Below are 20,558 nucleotides of genomic sequence, written 5' to 3'. Positions count from 1 at the left end.
TTACCTTGTATCCTAGAGAGAGAGCTCCTCCACACACACACACACACACACACAGGCTTGTGCAGCTATTCTTCTTAGGACACGGCACTAAACAAAACAGTACGCCTAACCTTTACCACAACCACAACTCAAAAAACTAACCAGTTCTAATTCTGGTGAGGTCCTGCCTCATTAGGACCAGGTTTTATTCTCCTGGTTATGCCAATGTCAGTGCACTTACACACACTCGTCCAATCTCAGATTCTAATCTACCGCTAGTGCATGCTCTGGGAAATATGTTCATGAAAACGGGCGCTCTATTGATTATTCATGGTGCGACGGCGGCGGCTGCATGTGTGTCAACGAGGTCTCGGAGGCGGCCAGTCGGGGTGCGAGATTAACATCCATTTTCAGAGATAGGTGAATTTGCGGGCGGGCGGAGAGATGGAGGGGGAGGGAGAGTGGGTGGACGGTGTGTGTTGTGGGAGGCTGGGGCAGGGACGGAGGGAGGGGGGGGGGGGTTCGTCTCCTCAGGATTGTGCCGTAATCACAGGCCTCTGTCTGCACTGCACATCTCAAGAGTGGTGTCAGCTGGACTCTCTTCTGTTTGCTGATAGCGGGGGGTCAGGCCTCTCTCACAAAGAGGTGCGTTTGATCCTCAGGTATGGGACCGCGGAGGGAAAGAGGTGACACGGCTGAATACTAACAGGGCGAGCTACACCACTGCTTATCTTCCATCTGGTGTGTGTGTGTGTGTGTGTTTGACATCTTAATGGTATTTGAGTTTTGTAGGCAAACAGCTTAATGGGGTTAAAAGCTTGAAAATGTGTTGATTTATTTGTCTATTTTTAAAGCTATAATGTGTAACATGGGTTAGGGACTATTTTTGTATACATTTGGTTGCACTAACATTGTGGGGCAACGTTGGCTGAGCGGTAGCCAAGTTGTCTTTCAACTGGAAAGTCCAGGGTTCAGTACCCAATGGTGCTCCTGCCGTGTAGGGGTGTGTGAATGTGCTTTTTATTTTTAACTTTTGTTAAAAATAAAGACTTTTGTTTTACAGTCTTAGTGTTAATATCTTTCAGAGCTGCAACTGACGATTCTTTTCATAATCGATTAATCTGTCTTTTATTTGCTCGATTAATCGTTTGGTCCATAAGATATCAGAAGTTGGTGTTCGTCAAACCTGGAAATGATGATGTTTTGTCCACAAACCAAAATGATTCACTTTGAATGATTTCTTTGTGATCCAGAGCAAAGAAATGAAGAAAATACTCACATTTAAGAAGCTTAAACAACCGGAAATCTTGTTTTAATCATGAAAAAAGCTTCAAACCCTTTATCGATTATCAAAATAGTTAATTGTTTCAGCTCTACTAAATACTTTCTATTTTTAACTTCTTTTTTTTTTACAGTCTTAGTGTTAATATCTTTATATATTGTACTTTTTTTGGTAATGCATGTTTGTTATTTATTATCCTCATCTTTACTGTCCCTATTTCCACTGTCTTATCTTATCTATAAAATATATGCGAATGAACGGGTGAGTGGCAAAAGTGTAGTGTAGTGAAAAGGGCTGTATAAATAAAAAAATTAGCCATAAAGTACCATTTCATTTTTGTCCCCTTTAAGTTTTTGTCATGCAAGCATCAGCATGAGGAAGGAAATAGTGTTCGTGTGACGTCTTTTGTTTTTCCACTTTTATTCTGTGTGTTTTGGAACCAAACGAGACAACAAATCCCATGATCCCACACTGCCTCCTCATGTCATTAAACTCGATGTTAAAGTCAAAAGTTTGCACTGTATGCTTCTCATTTTAAAACAAGTATGATAAAAACCGACACAGTCCTAACTCCCACTGACAAAAGGAAACTTTGGTTTTTTGTTCTTGTTGTGCGGGGCAGGTGCGTTGCTTTTGTGCGTTACAGCTGCTGATTCGTATTGTGTTGTTTTGTGCGAGTGCAGGGCGGCCGCGGTGGTGGCGGTGGCGGTGTGGAGGTTTGTGTCGCAGCTCCCGGGTCCCAGGGCCCAGCTGCCAGAGTGAGGCAGAAGAGTCAGACATCATTGTGGTGTGATTTCCTCCTCTCCTTGCAGATGGAGTGTTTTTGTCAGAGCGAGGGCCACTGTGATTGCCTCTTCGCCACCGGTGTCAGCCCGGGATAATACTGCAGCCGCCCCCCCCGCCCCGCCCCCCCCACCAGGAACAAAACAGGGTCGGCACAATCCATTTTCTTTTTCTCTGCCAAAATGGAATAATTTCAGAGACAATCCCTGGTAGCCCCCAAAGCCCAGGGTAAAAAAATCAAAAGGCAACCATTATGGCAAAAACTGTGAAAGAGGTGTTCCACCTTTCCCCTCGGCTCTGCCAAATACTACGCCCAGCTCTAACTAACAAGCGCGGCCCGCGGATAGACAATGAAAGTGGATTGAAGAGCAAAGCTAGCAATCTCACAAAACGGAGCACGAGGGCGCCACATGAAAGATGCATGCGCGCCCGACGGCAGACGACAGCGCGGCGAGTGCAGTCCCCGCCGCGGCCACCGGCATTAGCCGCCATGCACTCGGATCTTTACATTCAAAATATGGTGGTTTTATCCATGAGTCCATACATCTTCAGCAGCCCCGCAGCACTATGGCAACCTGCCCTTTACAATCCTAATGACACTTCAGCAAAGTGTGGTGGCTGAGAGAGGGCGGGAGCTGGGAGGCTTTCTCTTCAGAAAGAGCCGAGAGTACCTTATTGGGAAAAGGAGCTAAGAGTGTTGTTGTGACGCCTGACTCCATATTCTGCAGTCGTAGATATTCACAAACTTCGCCCGCCTCTGCCTTTCTCTCTCCAAAAGGGCCGGCGGTTCAAATCCGGCACTGCGGAGTGGACCGTGAGAGGTCAAAAACGAACATCTTTCAATTTGGGGGTTGCGGGTTCGATTCCCAGATCGGCACCAGCGAACGAGTGAGCAACGAAAACCACCGTCAAGGCTATAGACATGAGACTGCGGGGAATGACGGCAGTCTCCTTGGATTTTATTAATCCCAGAGAAATCTCATAGACCGCTCTTTGAAGCGAGTCCCTCTTTGTTTGAAGGGCTAGTTAGCCCCAAACACTTCACCCCGACCACTCTGCCTCAACAAGAATGGGGGGGACACCCTCTACACGCCTACCTGCCCATTTTCTATTCGCACACCTGAATGGAAACGCAGAAAAAAAGAAAGACATTTAGGGAGATGTGGTGTATAGATAAATGTTAGATACAGATTAGGGCATGAAAGAGGGCATTTAGATATCACGTGCATGCCTGTGCGTCGCGTGGTACTGGAGAAAATGAGCAGAAATGTCCGAAAAATGGGCGAAGACACTGACTTTTGCCTCCCAATGTCCTGCTTTTCATCATAAAAGGGCATTTTCCTGTCACTAAATCTTTGAAATCGCGGATGAAACGTGTCACGCGCTCAGTAGAACCCTCGCCCGAGTTAGGCAACCATCAGTGATGACTCCGCAGAGAGACCACGACGCCGATGAGCATCTAAACTCGCGGGCAGTTGTTTTTTTTTTTCCACCCCTTGCTCCTTCAAGAGAAATAACTCTTCATAGTTCTCAAGAACTTGGCATGAGACAGCCCATGACGCTGGAAACTCTGCTATGCACAGGTGCTTGAAGGACAATATCCGAGAAGTTGTCTATTATTGTACAGTGTGAATGAATGAAGAGTGATTGAGTGCCGTACTCCACACCACCTATATAAAGCAGAAGTATTGCAATGTGAGGGCCAGTGAGAGAGAGAGGGAGAGAGGGAGAGAGGGAGAGAGAGAGAGGGAGGGAAGGTGAGAGAGCACTAGAGGCCTAAATGAGGTGAAGGGAAGTAGAAGTGTCCAGTAGGGGGTCGGCTGCTGTGGGAAGAGGGAGGCAGAGACGGGGAGAGAGAGCGGGGGGGGGGGGGGGGGGGGGGGAGGTCTTGATCTGTGCAGCGCCTGGGCCAATGCACTAGGGTTTGGGGCTAAGTGTCTCATCAGCATCCAGCTCAGGTGCTGCCAGAGCCCACGCACTAACTATGCCCTGACTTGATTGTAATTGCCTGAATTCAGCTCCCGCTGCTGCCTCCTGGCAATACCGCAGGCACATTTAACTCCGGAGAGCCTGGGGAACCGTTGCAGCAGGGCCACAGAGAGCAGCTGACAGCCTCTTACTGAAGCCTGTGGGCTGCAGGGGGATCCTCTCTTGTGATATCTGTTTTGTGGGGGGGGGTTCACAGGTGCATGTACCCCCCACCCCCCCTCTTTTCGGCGGGTGAAACAAGTGTAACTGTACTGCATGTGCTCCGACAGTGATGGTATGAGAGCGGCAGAGGGATTTTGCCTGTTTTAATGTCAGAGAATTTGCCCCCTGCCTTTCCTAGTCTTGATGACCACTGGAAGCTGCTTTACACTAACTCTGCTATTCACCCATTCACTCACACTTTCATACATCATTTAGAATTAGAAAACTGTAATACTTTCATCTATGGACGACTGAAGAAACTAAGTGTTTTCACCACAACCCCAATGACTTTAAAGCTGCAGCACGTTCATTTTTTTTTAAACGTTATCATTCTGCTATTGTAAACAAACGCAATACATTGTTTGCAACACAGTGTCCTACGTAGAAAATCGGGTCCGTCAGACAATACTATCAGACCTGACCGAGGGAGCGGTTGTGTGCGTACACGGGGAGTAGACGGGCAGGGTGGGTGGGGTTTATACGAGGCGTTTATCCAATCAAAACTGCTGAACAACAGGTGTTTTTTGAGCAGTAAAATTCACTTTTGGAATAAAAAAGGGTTCAGCGCATTTTAATCGAACGGATATTGTTGTTGTTTTTTAATTCATACAGCTTTAATGGAGTGAGAGCAAATTTAAAGCAGTGAAAAGAAATCAGAATTTCAGTGGTGAGTTTGTAGGGACTTTTAAAAAGGAAACTATATATTAATATATATATATATATTTATATATATATGTATAATCTTTAAAATCTCCACACAATCAAATGGAAAAAATAAATAAACAAAACAATAACGCAACCACTTGTGGCTCCTGTGTTTGTCCAATTCAAATCCAAGAGTATGCACTTGATTGCTTCGTCTTGCCACCTACAGTATTATTTATTTTTCACACTGTCGCGAAAAGCATTATCATGCTGCAGTTATGTTAATGTTTAGTGCGCCGAAAATTGCTCAGATTTGCTTCCAGAGGACAAATAGAAAAAAAAAACAAAAAAAACCCACAAAACTTCACAATGCCGGAGTGAAAAACATGAGACCACCATCGACAACTTAACAGTAAGCACATTTGGGTTTTCCCCAAACAATGCATACAAAATTGGCCCCCGAATCTTATAGAACACTCGAGCAGCCTGTGTCCTCAGCCTCTTTATTTGTGACATTTGTGACTGACAAGGGCATGAATGAAGCACTTCCCTCTCACGGCGACAAAAGCCCTGATTTGGGAACAAGATACAAAATTACGGGCAGTAATGGATTTTCCTGCGCGAAAACCGACGTCATCCGAGTTCCCTCCGCGACCGACTTTGGAAACTGCAGCAGGGTTAACTTTAAAAAGTTAGCCTGTGGCGCTCCTCACCCTGTGATAATAGGACTGTCTGTAATGAAGAACAGGCTTGTTGCCAACAGGTGGTCTCTTTAAAAGACCAGAGCCACTGCACTCAGGATGGGGAGGAGGTGGAGGGGTGAGTGTGTGTGTGTGGGGTTGGGGTGGGTGGGGGGGAACTACCATGGCAAAATGTGTCAGAATCTAATGTTCTGCAGAGTGAAAAGCCTGTTTTCCGTCTTTTGTTCCCGGCTAGAGATTCAGCCTTGTTCCTCATTGTTCGGGGCACAAACGAGCAACAGTCTTTCTTGACACGGAGCCACAGATGAATAAAGACTGGAGCTGACGAGTCACAGGAAAGAGCTTTCTTTTTGGAGGGTCTGGAGCCCATTAAGAGTTTGAGATATGAATGGATATGAATCCTCTCCTCCGACCCGACCGACAAAATACAACCGGACCCACAGAGCACAAGGAACACCTCTGGGTCTCTTTTTTTTTTTTTTAACCAAGGTTCCCAAGGATATTACTAAGAAATCAGGCCGAGGGAGGAGTGATTGACAGGCAGGAATTACACAGAGTCAAAGAGGAAGTGGCTCTTTGTTCATTTGAAAGGCTACACTACGCCCAACTAACCTTAAAGCAACCAACCACTGACTCTAATGGTGACCTACTGACTTTATATTCTTGACACAAGCACTGGGGAGGAAAAGACGGGGTCACTTTATGACTGCGCATCGCTGGATTGTGGTATAAACTTAAATTCGCAGTAAAGAGGCTTCCCGCATGACGCACACTCACTTAATAACGCAGACAGGATGACGATTACGTGATATTTAGTGAGCCATCGCGCTCGGCTCAGTGGACATATGATGGGTGGATCCCGGCAAACGCGGGGGCCCACCAAAATACGGCTCTTTGTTCAGCTCCATAATCCATTTGTTACACGCAGACCAATTTGTCCTCATTAACCCTCATAAGGGGACTGTGTCTGAGACAAAAGCTCCGGGGGGAACAATGAACAACCACCCCCCCAACCCCCCCATGCCCCCCCAACCCCAACACACACACATCCACATAACCACAGCTGAAGTGCTCCCCTTCCCAGAGCATTGTGGCCCCTTGTTGGTTCCAGTCTGTGAGCAAGAGACGGACAGAGCCAAACAAGTGGGGTACACCTGAAAGAGGGAGTGAATGCTATAAAAAAAAATCCCAATTTCCCCGTTAAGAATGAAATATCTTTAAAAAAAAAAAAGAAAGAAAAGGAACCACAATGCAGCGTCTTCTGTTGTATTCCGATCACTCCATCACTCAACTCTGAAATAAATCTTGACACGATGCACAAAGCAAACGCAGAGAAAAGGGAAGGGGAGTTACAGTTCATTTCCAGGGAGCGACGTGAGAAAGTTTCACCTGTTGAAACATTTACTCAGAAATGCCACATTGTGTTTTATTCTATCAAGTACCTTCCTCTAACGCACACTTGTGCTTTTATTTTGTCACTTTTTTACTAAAGGGGAATTGTATTATTGTATTAAATTCGGCTCAAATTGAAAGTCGTGACCAAGTACACAAGGACTATAGATAGCAGTTATTGCTTATTTTCATAGTATTTTACACAATGCATAACAAAACGTGTGTAAAAAACTCAAGTTATGATGAATGTATCAAGGCCATACCATCTGCATTAGGTCCTATAGAAATGACAGTACAAATAGACAATGAATTAATATGCACAAATTTGATGTTGTCATAATTTACATTGTGATTTGGTGTCGCAACAACTCGGCTTCACCTTTGAACTCAAGTACACAAATGTCAATTTGTATATTTTCAGGACCGGTAGTCCTCATGGAGACCAAAACCTGGCCCTAATGAGGCAGAAACCTCATTTCTGAGGACCTGCTGCAGTTTAGGAATGACATTTGAATTGTGTTTTAAGTTAAAGTTTGGTTTAAATTAGGGATACGGCTTTGTTTGAATGGACGTCAATGCAACGTCCCAATCTATATAAAAAAAACAACTCTTTTATATAAATGACCATTCACTGCATTCTCAGTCCTTGTTGAATCGTGTGGTTATTGCCGCGTTAAAGCTTCCAACTCTCATAAGCACGTCTGTGTCAGACACTGCGGTGTCCCATTTAACGCTGGTTTGTTGGGTCTCTGACGTGTTTTTCAAACAGAGATGCAGTAATCAGGTCATTTGTTATAATGACAACCATTAGAGGTGATCACCATCACACAGCGGTCAGGCAGATGGATAGGACACACGCACACACACACACACACAAAGCCAGGATTACGCCATCATCTAAATCTATATAAAATGTATTTCCTGTTCTTTTTAAGTGTTATTCACATTAAACAAAGTTAGTATTTCATAAATGCAGATTAAAGCTCTTTGAAAGGACTTAACGACGAGGTTGAATATTTATACATTTTAAAAAAACCTTCTAATGTTAACATTCTGGATAAAAAGAACTGGTTTATTAGTTCATTTGACCGACTACACGAGCACTACATTTAACAGTTAACTTATTTAATTACAAGTCTGTGTTTACATTGAGGAAAGAAAAAACACCTTTATTTACAATTCATTTAACTACAAAATGTACTGTGTGTGTGTGTACGGGCCACAAGATGAAGTATGGATTAAGTTTTTTTGTTGTTTTTTGATGAGTCTCATAGTACAAAAGAAATACAGGGAACATATTACCAAATGTTGTGTGTTTGGAGCATTGATTTGTGTTAATTATAGTTGAGAATCTGTTCCATATCCAGGCCCAAAACCATTCACCCTTTTCAGCAGCGCTGCTTTCACCGCATTGATCTTCTCATCCAGCTCCGTGAGACTGCAGTCCTGAAGGACAAGGGACGGGAAAGGGAAAAGAAAATCTGATCAAATGACCAAAACAAGTTAACCTTCCCCTCACAATGTGTGATGAAAGAAGACAAAAACGAGCTGCAAACCTGAGCGGGAGATGGTTTTGGTCGCTTGTGCAGGTGACTCTATGGAAAAAAAAGAGAAGCGCGCACACACAGACACACACACACACAAGGTCGCATTAGACCTTTTTCATTAGTGCAATTTCCAAACCACCGCGACCTTTGAAAAACATACCGAGCTACTTTGTTCACTCGTCTTACTTTGCTCCAAGGACTGAAAAAGAATTCACTCAGAGGACTCAGACACTAGTTAATGGAAAGATATTCTGTAAAACTACAACTTGGCATTTCCCAATACAGACATCGTGAAATACACAGCTTTAGAAAGGAGATTTGAGAAGAACACGATAAAGCTAGTCACTGATTATGACACACTATGCTTTCTGTGCCATTGTTTACAGGTAGAGGCAAAAACGATTAAAACAATTTTAAGGAAGCATTAAGAAAAAACACACATACGAAAAAGAAAAAGAAGCATTATGTAGAATTTGAACAGGTCAAATCAAGGTACTGAACATGTAGTCGTTGACCTAATTAGACAAATGGGGGGGGGGGGGGCACGATTGTTTCCCCTTTACTGCCGACTAGGAAGCTGTGAATCTTAATGCCATATTCAGCATCGTGACACGGGCCAACGCTAATTAACTGGACGAGTAAAGCTGGGCACACACTGTTTTGTAAACCTCCTGCGCAAACTGTGCGACGAAATCGCACGCGATGAAAAGCCAAAGCTCAGGATTTACGTGCGATGCCAAACGACCAAAATTTCAACAGGTTCGATTTTTTATCCGACATTACGACTTTGTCGATCGGGAGCTGGTCGCGAGGGGTTAATTGGTGCTCCTTATCCCATGTTTACTACACGATAAGCTACAATTCGTCCAAAAAATGGTGCACAAGTGAGAAATTGGCTTGAATTGGAGCAGAATGAGTTCAAGTTTACCAGAAAGTTGAAGACGTAGCGCTGCTGGTTTGGAATAACGTCCACTTTGCACCCAGGGATATTGTAAGATGAGATATATTCAGTCAGGTTCTGTGACATATGGCTAGAGCCGAAACGATTAATCGGTTTGAAGCTTTTTTCATGATTAAAACAAGATTTCCGATTGTTTGAGCTTCTTAAATGTGAATATTTTCTTTATTTCTTTGCTCTGGATAACAAAGAAATCAATAAAAGTCAATCATTTTGGTTTGTGGACAAAACAAGACATTTGAGAACATCATCATTTCCAGGTTTGACGAACACCGATCCACATTTTTTAAGGTTTTCTGATATTCTGAACACCAAACGATTAATCGACAGATTAATCGATTATGGAAATAATCATTAGTTGCAGCTCTACATATGGCCAATCACCATGGATTTAAGGTGGACAGGGAACTCTTACAGCTTGTAACTGGCACTGGTACTGCTCATTTTTCAGGAGCTTTTTCCTGCCAACATGGTGGCGTGAGCAAACTGGAGCTCTAGGAATTATTTTTTAGCAAAACACTAACATGGCACCAGGCAAATCGCCAATACTGAGGCTTCAAAACCAAGAGTCTACATTCCTATGGGTGATGTCACGACCGGTTGCCACTTAAGTAGAAAAACAGATTCACCTGACCGTCTTACACTCCTCAGCTTGACAACTCTAAAAAGTCATTTAACTGAAATGTCTGACAACGTTGGCCAGCTTCGCACATCTCCTCTCCGAACAACGAGCTACAGTACTTTGCAGATTTCGCAGGAGAGAAAAAAGTGGTACTCCCGAATATAAAAGACCCCATCAGTTTATTCAGAGACATTCAACATCCTTTTGCAGCGCGAGCACAAACATGCAGGGAGTCAAAGGAAGATGGAAAGCGGCGCGCTCACAGAAGCAGCATGCAGCGCTGAGAAATACCAGTGTGAAGAGACATGCAGTATATCTCAAGCACACTTACTCAGATAACTAAACACACACTGGACACACTCCTTCAAGACGGGAAATTAGAGTCTCTGTGTGTGTGTGTGTGTGTCTCCTCAAGTCTGTGGGGTTGAATATGAAGTCCAATAAATGACTCTATGAGCCTGCGCTTCTCTAAAAAGCACCGCCGTGCCGAGAAAAGTCATCATATCTCAAGTGCAGTGACCTAAATGTTAAAAGTAAATGTAGCCAAACGTGTTGTGTTTCTGATTTCAAGTAAAGTAGTAAGGAGTAAGGAAACATGATGAAGTATCAGGGGGAAACTGTTAGCATCACACACACAAACTCCACTCAGGCAGTTCCCCGCCCCACAGTATTGCATATGCCTTTGTGTACAGTGCTGAGGCACTGTACACAAAGGCAGCAACTGACGGGAAGCTTCTCACCAATATAGTGTGACTCACTCTCTGACAACTGCAGGCTAATTTAGCCTAATTTAGTTTTTCAAAAAATGCATGAAGTGCTTTTAAAAACGAGAGATACAGTATCTGCACAGAACAAAACAAAGCTTCTATTTTTTTTTTTTTAATTATTGTACCTTTATTTTCCATTTGACTTCATTTCTCGCCGTCATTCCCTGATGACTAAACACCTAACACGAGGGTCTGCAACCTGTGGCTTATCAGCCCTTCTGCAGTGGCTCTTTGTAGCTTTTGAAAAAGAATGTTTTTGTTTTTTAAATACTGAACTGGATGAAAAACTTTATATGTGATATTGTCTTGAATTTATTAGTCAAACAGGTTTTGCAGCTCCAGTTGAATTTTATTGGGGTGGGGAAGGGACAAAAATGTCTCTTTTCATACTAAAGGTTGTAAAAACGATCACACGATGTGTTGTTATTGTGTGTTTAGCTGTTTTAAAAAAAAGGCAGACGACTCACTGTGGACTCAAAGTACTCGGGTGAAAGCCCTTCCAACTCCAGGATGCGATCCTCCAGCTTCTTCAGCCTCTGGTACACACTCAGTGGGACCGGACCCGCTGAGAAATGAAACGCTTGTTGAAGAGTCCGTGTACTGATTGTTTTACAGAGCAAATTCAACAAATAAGTAAGTAATGAATGTTAATGTGCATAAAAGAAAGCAGGAGCATAGTCTGGTCACATTGTTTATGTGTATAAATGTATTTTTTTACTTCGAAAGGGTATCGGCCTCATGCAGATAATGCTTTATTCATCAAAGTCTCCTTGAACGTAAATTAAATTGGTCCGTTAATGTCCAAGCTTTGCTCTCCCTTTACGGATGAAGGCCTCATCTTGAGCCTTTACAAACTCCTCAAAAGCACTGATAATCACTCTGAAAATGCCGACCACACAAGTTGGACTTCAGTTTGGGGAAACGGAAGAATTCGGACGGCGCCAGGTCGTGGGAGGAAGTTGCATGGACAACATTTGGCTGCTTTATCTATTCATTTTCAAAGGATGCCGCTTGCAGAGAAATCATGAGCAGCGTTTGACTTTTTGTGGACAGTGGACGTATTACTGTATATATATATATATATATATACATATATACTTACAGGTGATTTTATATCTATTATAACAGATATATTTTTTGTACTGTAACTTAACAGTACAAAATGATGCTCCAGAAATGGGAGATGTCATCAAAAACATAAAACAAAACACATGACTTCATTTTCTATACATTTGAATAAAACATTGTACAATTCTGTTTGACTGTAAATCCACACGTTGGAGGGTTGCACCAGAACAATTCAGACCAAGACAGATTAAAACTGTGAGGCGAGTTTGTCCTTCTCTGACCTGTTGGGAGTTTCAGGTGAGTCTCGATGTTGTGAAGTCGCTCCTCTATTGCTGCATTTCCGCAGTGTCTGGTCAACGGTCCCCTGTGTGGCTCCCCAGCCTCTCCTTGGCCTCCCCCACCACGAGTCTGGGGCCCATAAGTGTTCACCACCCGTGTAACTAGCCAGTCAAAGAATATAACATTCAAACTAGTTGACTACATAACACAGTCTTTCACTACAAGCACTTTAGGTTAACCGTTACTGATTAACTTTCAATTGCAATTGATCAGACATTTTATAAGACTTCGAGCAGCAAGTCCCAAGAATTAAAAAGAAGAATTCCTCATTAAGCCATTTTTAAACAAGAATCTTTTGAATCAATAGCTTTTATAAAAGTGTGTAATTTAAAAATAAAATTAAGGTTGCACTTTTCATCCCCCTTACCTTTCACGTGACTTTTAAAACCTGGGTATGGAGTGAACACTGCATCCGTTCTGGCACAGCTGTTTTCTGCACAAGGAAAGCACATTCACAGTGTAAGCAGAATGCCATATAAAGACATAAATAAAAAAAAATACATCCTTTAAAAAGAATATTTGTCCTCTCAAATGCTATCACCATTAGCGCGTCCGGATTTCAGGTGTCTTTGCACAGGCTTTGAATTAGAAAAGGGGGCCCTGTGTCTGATGTTTTTTTCGCCTAAGCTGGTTGTATTTTGAGGCCGAGTGTGTTACCTACTTCAGCCCCACTCTTGGAGCAGTTCAGCCTGACCTCTCGCCTGTGGAAATCAGCTCTCTCCCAAACATTGGCAATCTGTTTGCAGGCTCCCTCTCCACCCCGCCCCCCCAGCCTCTCTCCCATTCTCACCCTGATTGCAGTCGATCACGTTGCAAAACTCGCGCACATTGTTTTCATTGATCTCCATCTGCTTGCGTTCCATAAATGCAGATATTCTTCGCTCAATCTGAGGGTCACAGTGGAGAGACAACACAGATAATAAGACACAATGAACTGATAGGTGTCAAGAATGCAATGAGTTGTGTGTGTGTGTTTTTTTTGCCTACTTAGTGTTAACAACTATCAAACGCATGTAGCAATTTATATTACATGGAATGAAAAATGTGGTAAGCAATGATTCCAGGTAGCCAAAAAAAAAGTTGAATTGCTCGCATTCATCACATGATGGAATATGAATACTGTTTGCTTGGCTACCAAAATAAATGCACAACAGAATGGGGCCTCTTGTCCTTCATCCACATGCAATCTCAGAGTAATGAGCATCCACTTCATAATTCATCAAGGACCTGGCCCTCTCTCAAAGTGCTCCAGCAATGTGGTCTGTTCTACCCGACCACAGCACTAAAGGACCCCTTCCTCTCTGCCGATAGCAGCTTGTCAGGTCTCCCATCAAGCATGAGCTCCACTGCTGCACGTCATGTGCACATCCTCCGGAGCAATTACTTATGATTATTCATTTGCTTGACGGCGAGTAAAGAGAGCGCTAAAAATGTTGCCTCAAGAACAGCTGACGGATCAGTTTGACGGATCCGAGACCTACCTCTGACTTCCCGGCTCTGATCTGTACCATGACGTCATCAGCCGACGCCTGGCTTTCTGTGGCCTCTAAACAGGCAGGATGGTGCTCCGACAGAGCCGTCGTCTGCTCTTTGAGCGCAGATGAGGTGGCCGCATCGTCTGGAGTGTTGTATCTTGTAGATGACTGTCGACTATCAGCATCCACAAGTGTCTTCAAGCTTTCTGAAACGGCCTAAATATACAGGGAAAAAACATGATTAGTTGTGTCAAACAATATTTTATGAAGGATGGACCCTTGTTATCAGCTCAAATGTTATTATAATAATAATAATTTATTATTATAATAACAACAAAATAATAGCCTCCAAAATTATATTTTAAAACATTAACATGCCATATAACCAATATTAAAATGTAAAAATAAAAAATAAATAGTGAGGCTACATTACCTGTAATTTATTGATATGTTCCTGCAAACATCTGTACACATTAGCAGCTGAAGACGGAGGACTCACTGCACCAGTGTTGACTTCTATTCTCAAAGCACCATCACCTAATTTGAGCTTCATTGGAAAAAAAAACATAAAGAAGGTGAAGTGACACTGCTCTGAACATTAGTATAGAGCAGATTCAGAGTGTAACATGGACTAACAAGCTGGTAGGATAATGTGCACATTTGTCAAAGTAGTTGCAAAGTACTTGGTTGATGACCTGAAAAATAAAAATAGATTGCTTAAAAGGTGGGAATCGATTGCTGGCACCAGCCTCTTTAAACTATAATAGCATTTTTCCTGTTCCTGTTAGTACACATTAAATATCTTTGGTTCATGAGGTGCTGATCAGAAACAACATGGAACACAGACAGAGCATTATAGGGAAATAACATCTTTCTTAATCCATCCTCTTAGAGAACAAAATAATTTGGTAATAAATAGTCTTAGCTTTTGTTTGTTTATTTTTTAAACATATGGTATAATTTGATGTTAGTGGTGATGCAGGAGGCGGTCCCTATTTTCGTATTACACATGTTTATTTAGCTTTAACACATTTCATTTTACAGAGGTTGATTTAGTTTAGACGTGTGTGTTGTATTTTTGGTTTTGTTTTACAGTTAGAAACGGGGGTTATGTACAAAATTGATTATGTTGTTCTTACCATACACAATTTTAATATAAATGAATCTTACTATGAAGCACTAATTGTACTGTGGTGTAATGCGACTTTAATAAGGATTTTAACTAGATACAATGTAATTTTGGGTATGTCGGGAGAAGTTGAACATTATGGGATTTTCAATGTTTGACATAGAAGTTTAGAAATCAGAGCAGCTGGTGACAGATGTATGATGCAGACTTATTTTTGTGTTGGAATAGTTTTTCCTCCAACCGAGAACAGTAATACCTTTGTCAAATCACCTTTAGGGTGGAAAAAAATAAGTTTTATTTCACTAAACGGAATTTAGGTAAGAGTTTGTGGGAACAAAAATATGTTCATTTGTTTAAATAAGAAAGGAGTGGAGGATTAACCTTATAAAAATCGGATTTCCAGATTTCTGACACAGATGGCTGCTGTATTATTTAGTCAGAACTCTGACTTTTTTCATTTGTGAAATTCTGTTTCTTTTGTGTAAATTCTGACTTTAATCTTGGACGTCAGGCTTTATTTTTTATTTTTATTTACATTTGGCCCTAATCCTCTTCAGTGGTATTCCAATGATCTTGCTGACCCTATAGACGGCCAGACGAGTAGTGATGTTTTTCCATTAATGTGTGCACTTTTGTTCTTGCCTGACAAAGCAGTGGTTTGCAGGAGATCATATCGTGTGACAAAAAGAAAAAAACCCGCAAACATTAATTAACTGCTCCTGGTTTGATGACGTTCAATGGAGGCATCGAATCCATATTATTTTTAACTTAAATAAACGTTATGGTCGTTTCTTTTCTGCAGCTCAACTGTGATAAAACTCGCCTGCTTGAATGTCGAGTAGCAATGAATGAACGGCGGAGCCAGCTAACCTAGCAGCTCTGCTAACGCGCCCGGTGGCTAAAAACATTAGCTTACCGCTAGTTACGTACGCGGGCGATAAACAGAACAGTCGCTGCGGAGAAACACGGTTCAAACAGCGTCAAACCAACCTCGTTCCCGAAGTCTGCGAGGAGCTTCAGTAACACAAGCAGGCAGTCCGTGGAGCTAGACATTTCCCTGGATTCACGAAGAGGACCAGGTGAAGAGCTGTCTCCACTCGCCTTCATTAATGTGTCCGCCATTGCTGTTCAACGTTTACAGAAAAAGACGCGCTGATTGGTCAGAATGAAGCAGAGGCGCATGCGCAGTGGATGAAATAGGGACCGTCCGCGTGCACTCGAAGGCAGCAGTGTGTGTCAGGCTTGAATAACAGAAACATCATTACTAGAATCATTACATAGAATATGTGTGTACAAGTACACACATATTCTATGTTTGTTATAAAACCTCCTGTAAGTAAGTGTATATACATATATATATATATATATATATATATATACACACACAAATATATATATATATACACATATATATACATATATATATACATATATAAATATTATTAAATGTTAATTACTGATTGATTAATAGTCAAATAAAAAAATATTGTGAGTGTACCTCACAGTTTTGCAGAGCAAAAGTTAATCACATTAGATGTTAAAATGTTTATTTAGTTGTTAAATCGAATAAAACAAATCTACTCTTATTTGAGATTACATGTATTTTTGTAATTCTATTCCTTTGGTTTGAGAAATGAAGTTGTTAATTAGTTATCATTTAGTTCAATTCAATTAGTTTTTCTACTTAAATTCAGATTGTTTTCATGATTATATGAGTGGGTATTTGGAAAGATAGAAATAATGAGAAATGCATATGGCATAATTATAAGTTAATAAAATTGTGTATATTAAAAAGTCAAATTATTTTCAAATATCAGCAATAATTTTTCTGAAAATGTAATCATTTTATTTTCACTTGCCCACCTGGGAAGCATCATGCCTGATTAATGTCTCATGTAATTTGTTTAATTTGCAAACTGCTGATTTTTGCAAAAGATTCAGTATTTTCAGTATTGAAATATGATGGAGTAGAAGTATAAATATGGAGGGACAGAAAAATAATAGAACAGAACCTCTGTACTAATTAAATCAAAAATAATAGTTTAAAATTCTTTTATTTTTATTACTTTGTTCAGCATGGGTCTTTTTATTCAAACCAGATTGGTGCGTGTGTTTCTAGATTTACATAAAGCAAATAAATTCAGTTAAATTGTTAATATGAATCTTTACATTTAATAATATAAGTGTATACATTTAACAAATGGTTTTTAAACAGTATACTGTAGTTATAAGGTGCCAGGTGATTTAGTGTCAGCTAAATTGAATGCAGTGAACACTGTATAATTATACCATTGCCATCTAATGTCAGATTTATCATTCTTCTTTACTTATAATTCATTTATTTTTTCAGTTTTGTTTTTTAATTTTGCACCTGGACTGCTTCTGAGATTGTTCATGTTTCCCGCTATACGTGACATTAAAGGCTCTCTTTTTTTTAACGTTTAAAAGCAGAGAGTGCACCGAGCCATATTATAATTTTGCTATAAAACATATATAATGTTATATTAGTAGACTAAATATATTTGTAATTGCAGTCAAGTAAGAATGGCTACACCTGCGGAGACTGGAGTGACTCCAATATGAGATTTGTAGTTAGATTTAACTGTATTCTCCATCACTTACTTTTCAGACAGGAGAAAGAATGGTCACTCAATTATAAGAACACTGTCCTTCAGACCACAGCGGACTGTGCAGCAGGGCACTGGGATGGGAACCTGGCCACAATGGCGTATTTTTCTGTGTTGAGTGACTGTGGGAAAATCACCCTCCTCTATTCAGACATTTTCCCCTTCTTTTCATATAATGAGGAGAGAGAGACTGATGAAGGCAACAACAGAAAAAGAACAATTCCAGGCAATGAGAAAGCACAACCACTCAGAACTCAATAATACTCTCTAGAAGGGTTAATCATTTTAGGAAGGGGTCTGAAGACAAGCCTTTTTTGCTTTAATTCATCTCTGGGGTGATATTTTTTTCCCTGAAACAGGAAGGGAACTGTAACACTTGACATGGTTTGACATGCTGAGCCATTACTGGATGTTCCCACACAGCAAGGAGCGCAGAAATTTTTAAAACTGCTCATTTAATTTGCCTGGCCACAGGACCTGTGAGCACTGATTATTTTTTGCTTTCGTAACAGCAAAAACTGTGATTGTAGGTGTTTAGAGAACTATGATTTGCATTTTTATTTTTATATTGTTTTGCAGACATTTACAAGCACTGGACGTCAATTTGTGCTGAAGAGTCCTGAAGAGAAGTTTGTAAATAAAGTGCACAATAAAAAAAATTGGTTTAAAGAGTCAAAAGGTAAAAAGTATTGGTCACAATATTGGTCTTGTATTTAATCTGCTAATCTAAATGTAAATGTGCTTTAATCGATACACATCAATCACATTTTACACACTGATCATGTGTATATTGAGTGTAAAATCTAATGATAAATAAGTAGTTGCTAATTACAATAGCAAAAAAAGTAAAACAGAGGTACTTTCGAACAATTGGTACAGTAAATGTTTGTACTGTGTAAAATAATAATACTTTGTCACCATTATAAGCTCTAAAACAACTGTTAATTCAGTAAAACATTGTATTGTATTAATTGTATTGTAAAATGAGATTATAATGATGAATATGTGGCATTCGAGGGTCAAATATGCAAATATGTTAAATAAATGCCCTTTTCCTATTTATACAACAGCTGTTACTGTACTTACTGTATAGTTGTTGACAGATAAACACTTAAAATGTCTGCACGCGCATAAAGAGAAATGGGTCATAAACAGTCTTAACTGTTTATACAAAGCAACATTTTGAACATTTTCTACTTTGGATCACAAGGATGTGGTCTTGGCAGGAAACACAGCGGTGTGGAAGTGGAGGAGAAGAAGGAGAAGGAGGAGGGGAAGCGGAGTGAAGAGGGATTGCCTCTTGCCTCAGCCACATCAGCCACCTGCAGGAAAGTAAAAAGGTCTGCTTTTGAGTCCGTCTGCTTCACGGCAGATGATGTTGACAGAGCATGAGACAGAGTAAAGGCCAGACGGGTGGGTCAGGAGAAAGAGGGAGGACAATGAAGAGAGGCAAGTGGATTGCAGCAGGAAGGTTTTGTCTCGGTGTGCTGAGAGGGGAATAATTAAACGTACTCCTTTCCCTGCATGTGTGCTTGGGTCTGAGCTCCACCACAGCTGCTGAACATGTACAAATGTTGCTTTTAATAACCAGCAGCTCATGTTTTATACTGCAAGGTTGTATTTCAGGAAGAGAACCACTTGTTTTTAAACACTGAATAGAAAAGCTTTTTCTAACGACATCCATGACTTGGCTTTGAGGAACTGTTTTGCCTGTAGTATTGTAGTTATTCTGTCAGAAACTACAGCGATAGTGATAATTAAGTAAAAGTTAAGGGTACATTCCATTTACTTTAGACATTAGAGGTCAAAAGTTGGGAATATGAAAAAACAACAACAATTGCACAGTACAAATTGTATGACATCAGGCTTAATATGAATCGAATACGACACTTGTGCCTTTAACGGTAAAATTAGCTATTTTTTTTACTATTGACTTGAGTGGCAGACATTTAATCGGTAGATGGAATATTCACTGCTGATATCTGCGAGGTCATTCTTACAAGTCAAAACTAAAGTTAGAGATATTTCCAATTCAGTTTTTACTAGTCAAAATGGCGTCACTTTTGCCATTCATGTCTATAGGGGTTTGTCATTATATAGAAACTGGAATTAGTTGTCTACAGTTCAGTTGCAGATATACACACTTGAATTGTAGGTATCTGTAACTCCAGTTTCAGATACATCTATAACGTCATTATGACTAGTCGTAATTCGAATTCAAGATATCTTTAATTATCCTCAATTGAAGATAAACGACATTGTTGTTTTTAGATATCTTGAATTAAGTTTCAGATAGTCAGGATGAAGTCACTCAGTGAATATTAATGTTCATCTCCATTCACGATTGTCACGATAATAGATATTCACCATAAATAACTTATTGTGAGTGTTTTTTTTTTATCACGATGAAAAATAATATCCTCTACTGTTCCGTCACTATACATCAAAGTGACATCTGTAATGTTAATTCCAGATAGTCAAGCTTGGTGATTAAATGTCAAAATGCTTACCAAATGTTGGGGTTTGTGAGGTTGCTTTCCCTGTCTGTTAGAAATCGAACCTGAGCCCCTCAGGTTCAGTTGACTTGGACTCGGACCGGGAGCGTGGAAATTCCAACTTCAGACAGCAACTTGAACGCACCGCAAGGAAACAAAGCTATTAGCGTCACAGTTCTGTATTCTGAGTTTAATGAGATTAAAATATCTACTAAATGTCAATGAGTTAAAACATTTCACTCAACATGATGAATGTCAGGACTCGCCACATGTATGAGGATTCATTATCTGGGCACCATGAATATACATACTGTATATACAGCAAATAAATTCATATTTAGCTAGCTTACATGTTAGCATGCTAAATGTAGCTTATTAGCTCTATTAAACACATTAAAGTGTCACTGACTGGATAGTTTTACTCGAATGAACTTGCTTATGACAGCAGTGTTGGTATATCATCAGTTTAAGAGACAATAAGAGCAATGCGGACATTTTCTGAATCATTATCAGATTATAACATCTTCAGCTGCAGTGAATGTAATGTTGATGCAATTAA

General features: G+C 40.7%; 1 protein-coding gene across 1 annotated transcript; it reads right to left on the bottom strand.

Annotated features, from left to right (window-relative positions):
- Window positions 1–8,023: 8,023 nt before the first annotated feature.
- On the bottom strand, window positions 8,024–16,028 carry mbip (MAP3K12 binding inhibitory protein 1). The gene is made up of 9 exons (XM_058614596.1): window positions 15,868–16,028; window positions 14,182–14,295; window positions 13,755–13,964; window positions 13,064–13,160; window positions 12,641–12,706; window positions 12,216–12,374; window positions 11,334–11,431; window positions 8,529–8,567; window positions 8,024–8,418 (listed from the first exon to the last, which is right to left on the bottom strand). Exons 1-9 carry the CDS (start codon window positions 15,997–15,999, stop codon window positions 8,311–8,313), a joined length of 1,023 nt encoding a protein of 340 aa, XP_058470579.1. The 5' UTR covers window positions 16,000–16,028; the 3' UTR covers window positions 8,024–8,310.
- Window positions 16,029–20,558: the final 4,530 nt, after the last annotated feature.

This window comes from Solea solea, chromosome 18, assembly GCF_958295425.1.
Source record: "Solea solea chromosome 18, fSolSol10.1, whole genome shotgun sequence".
Lineage (NCBI taxonomy): Eukaryota > Metazoa > Chordata > Actinopteri > Pleuronectiformes > Soleidae > Solea > Solea solea.
The sequence above is the reverse complement of the archived record's forward strand: the minus strand, read 5'-3'. Positions and strand labels throughout refer to the sequence as shown.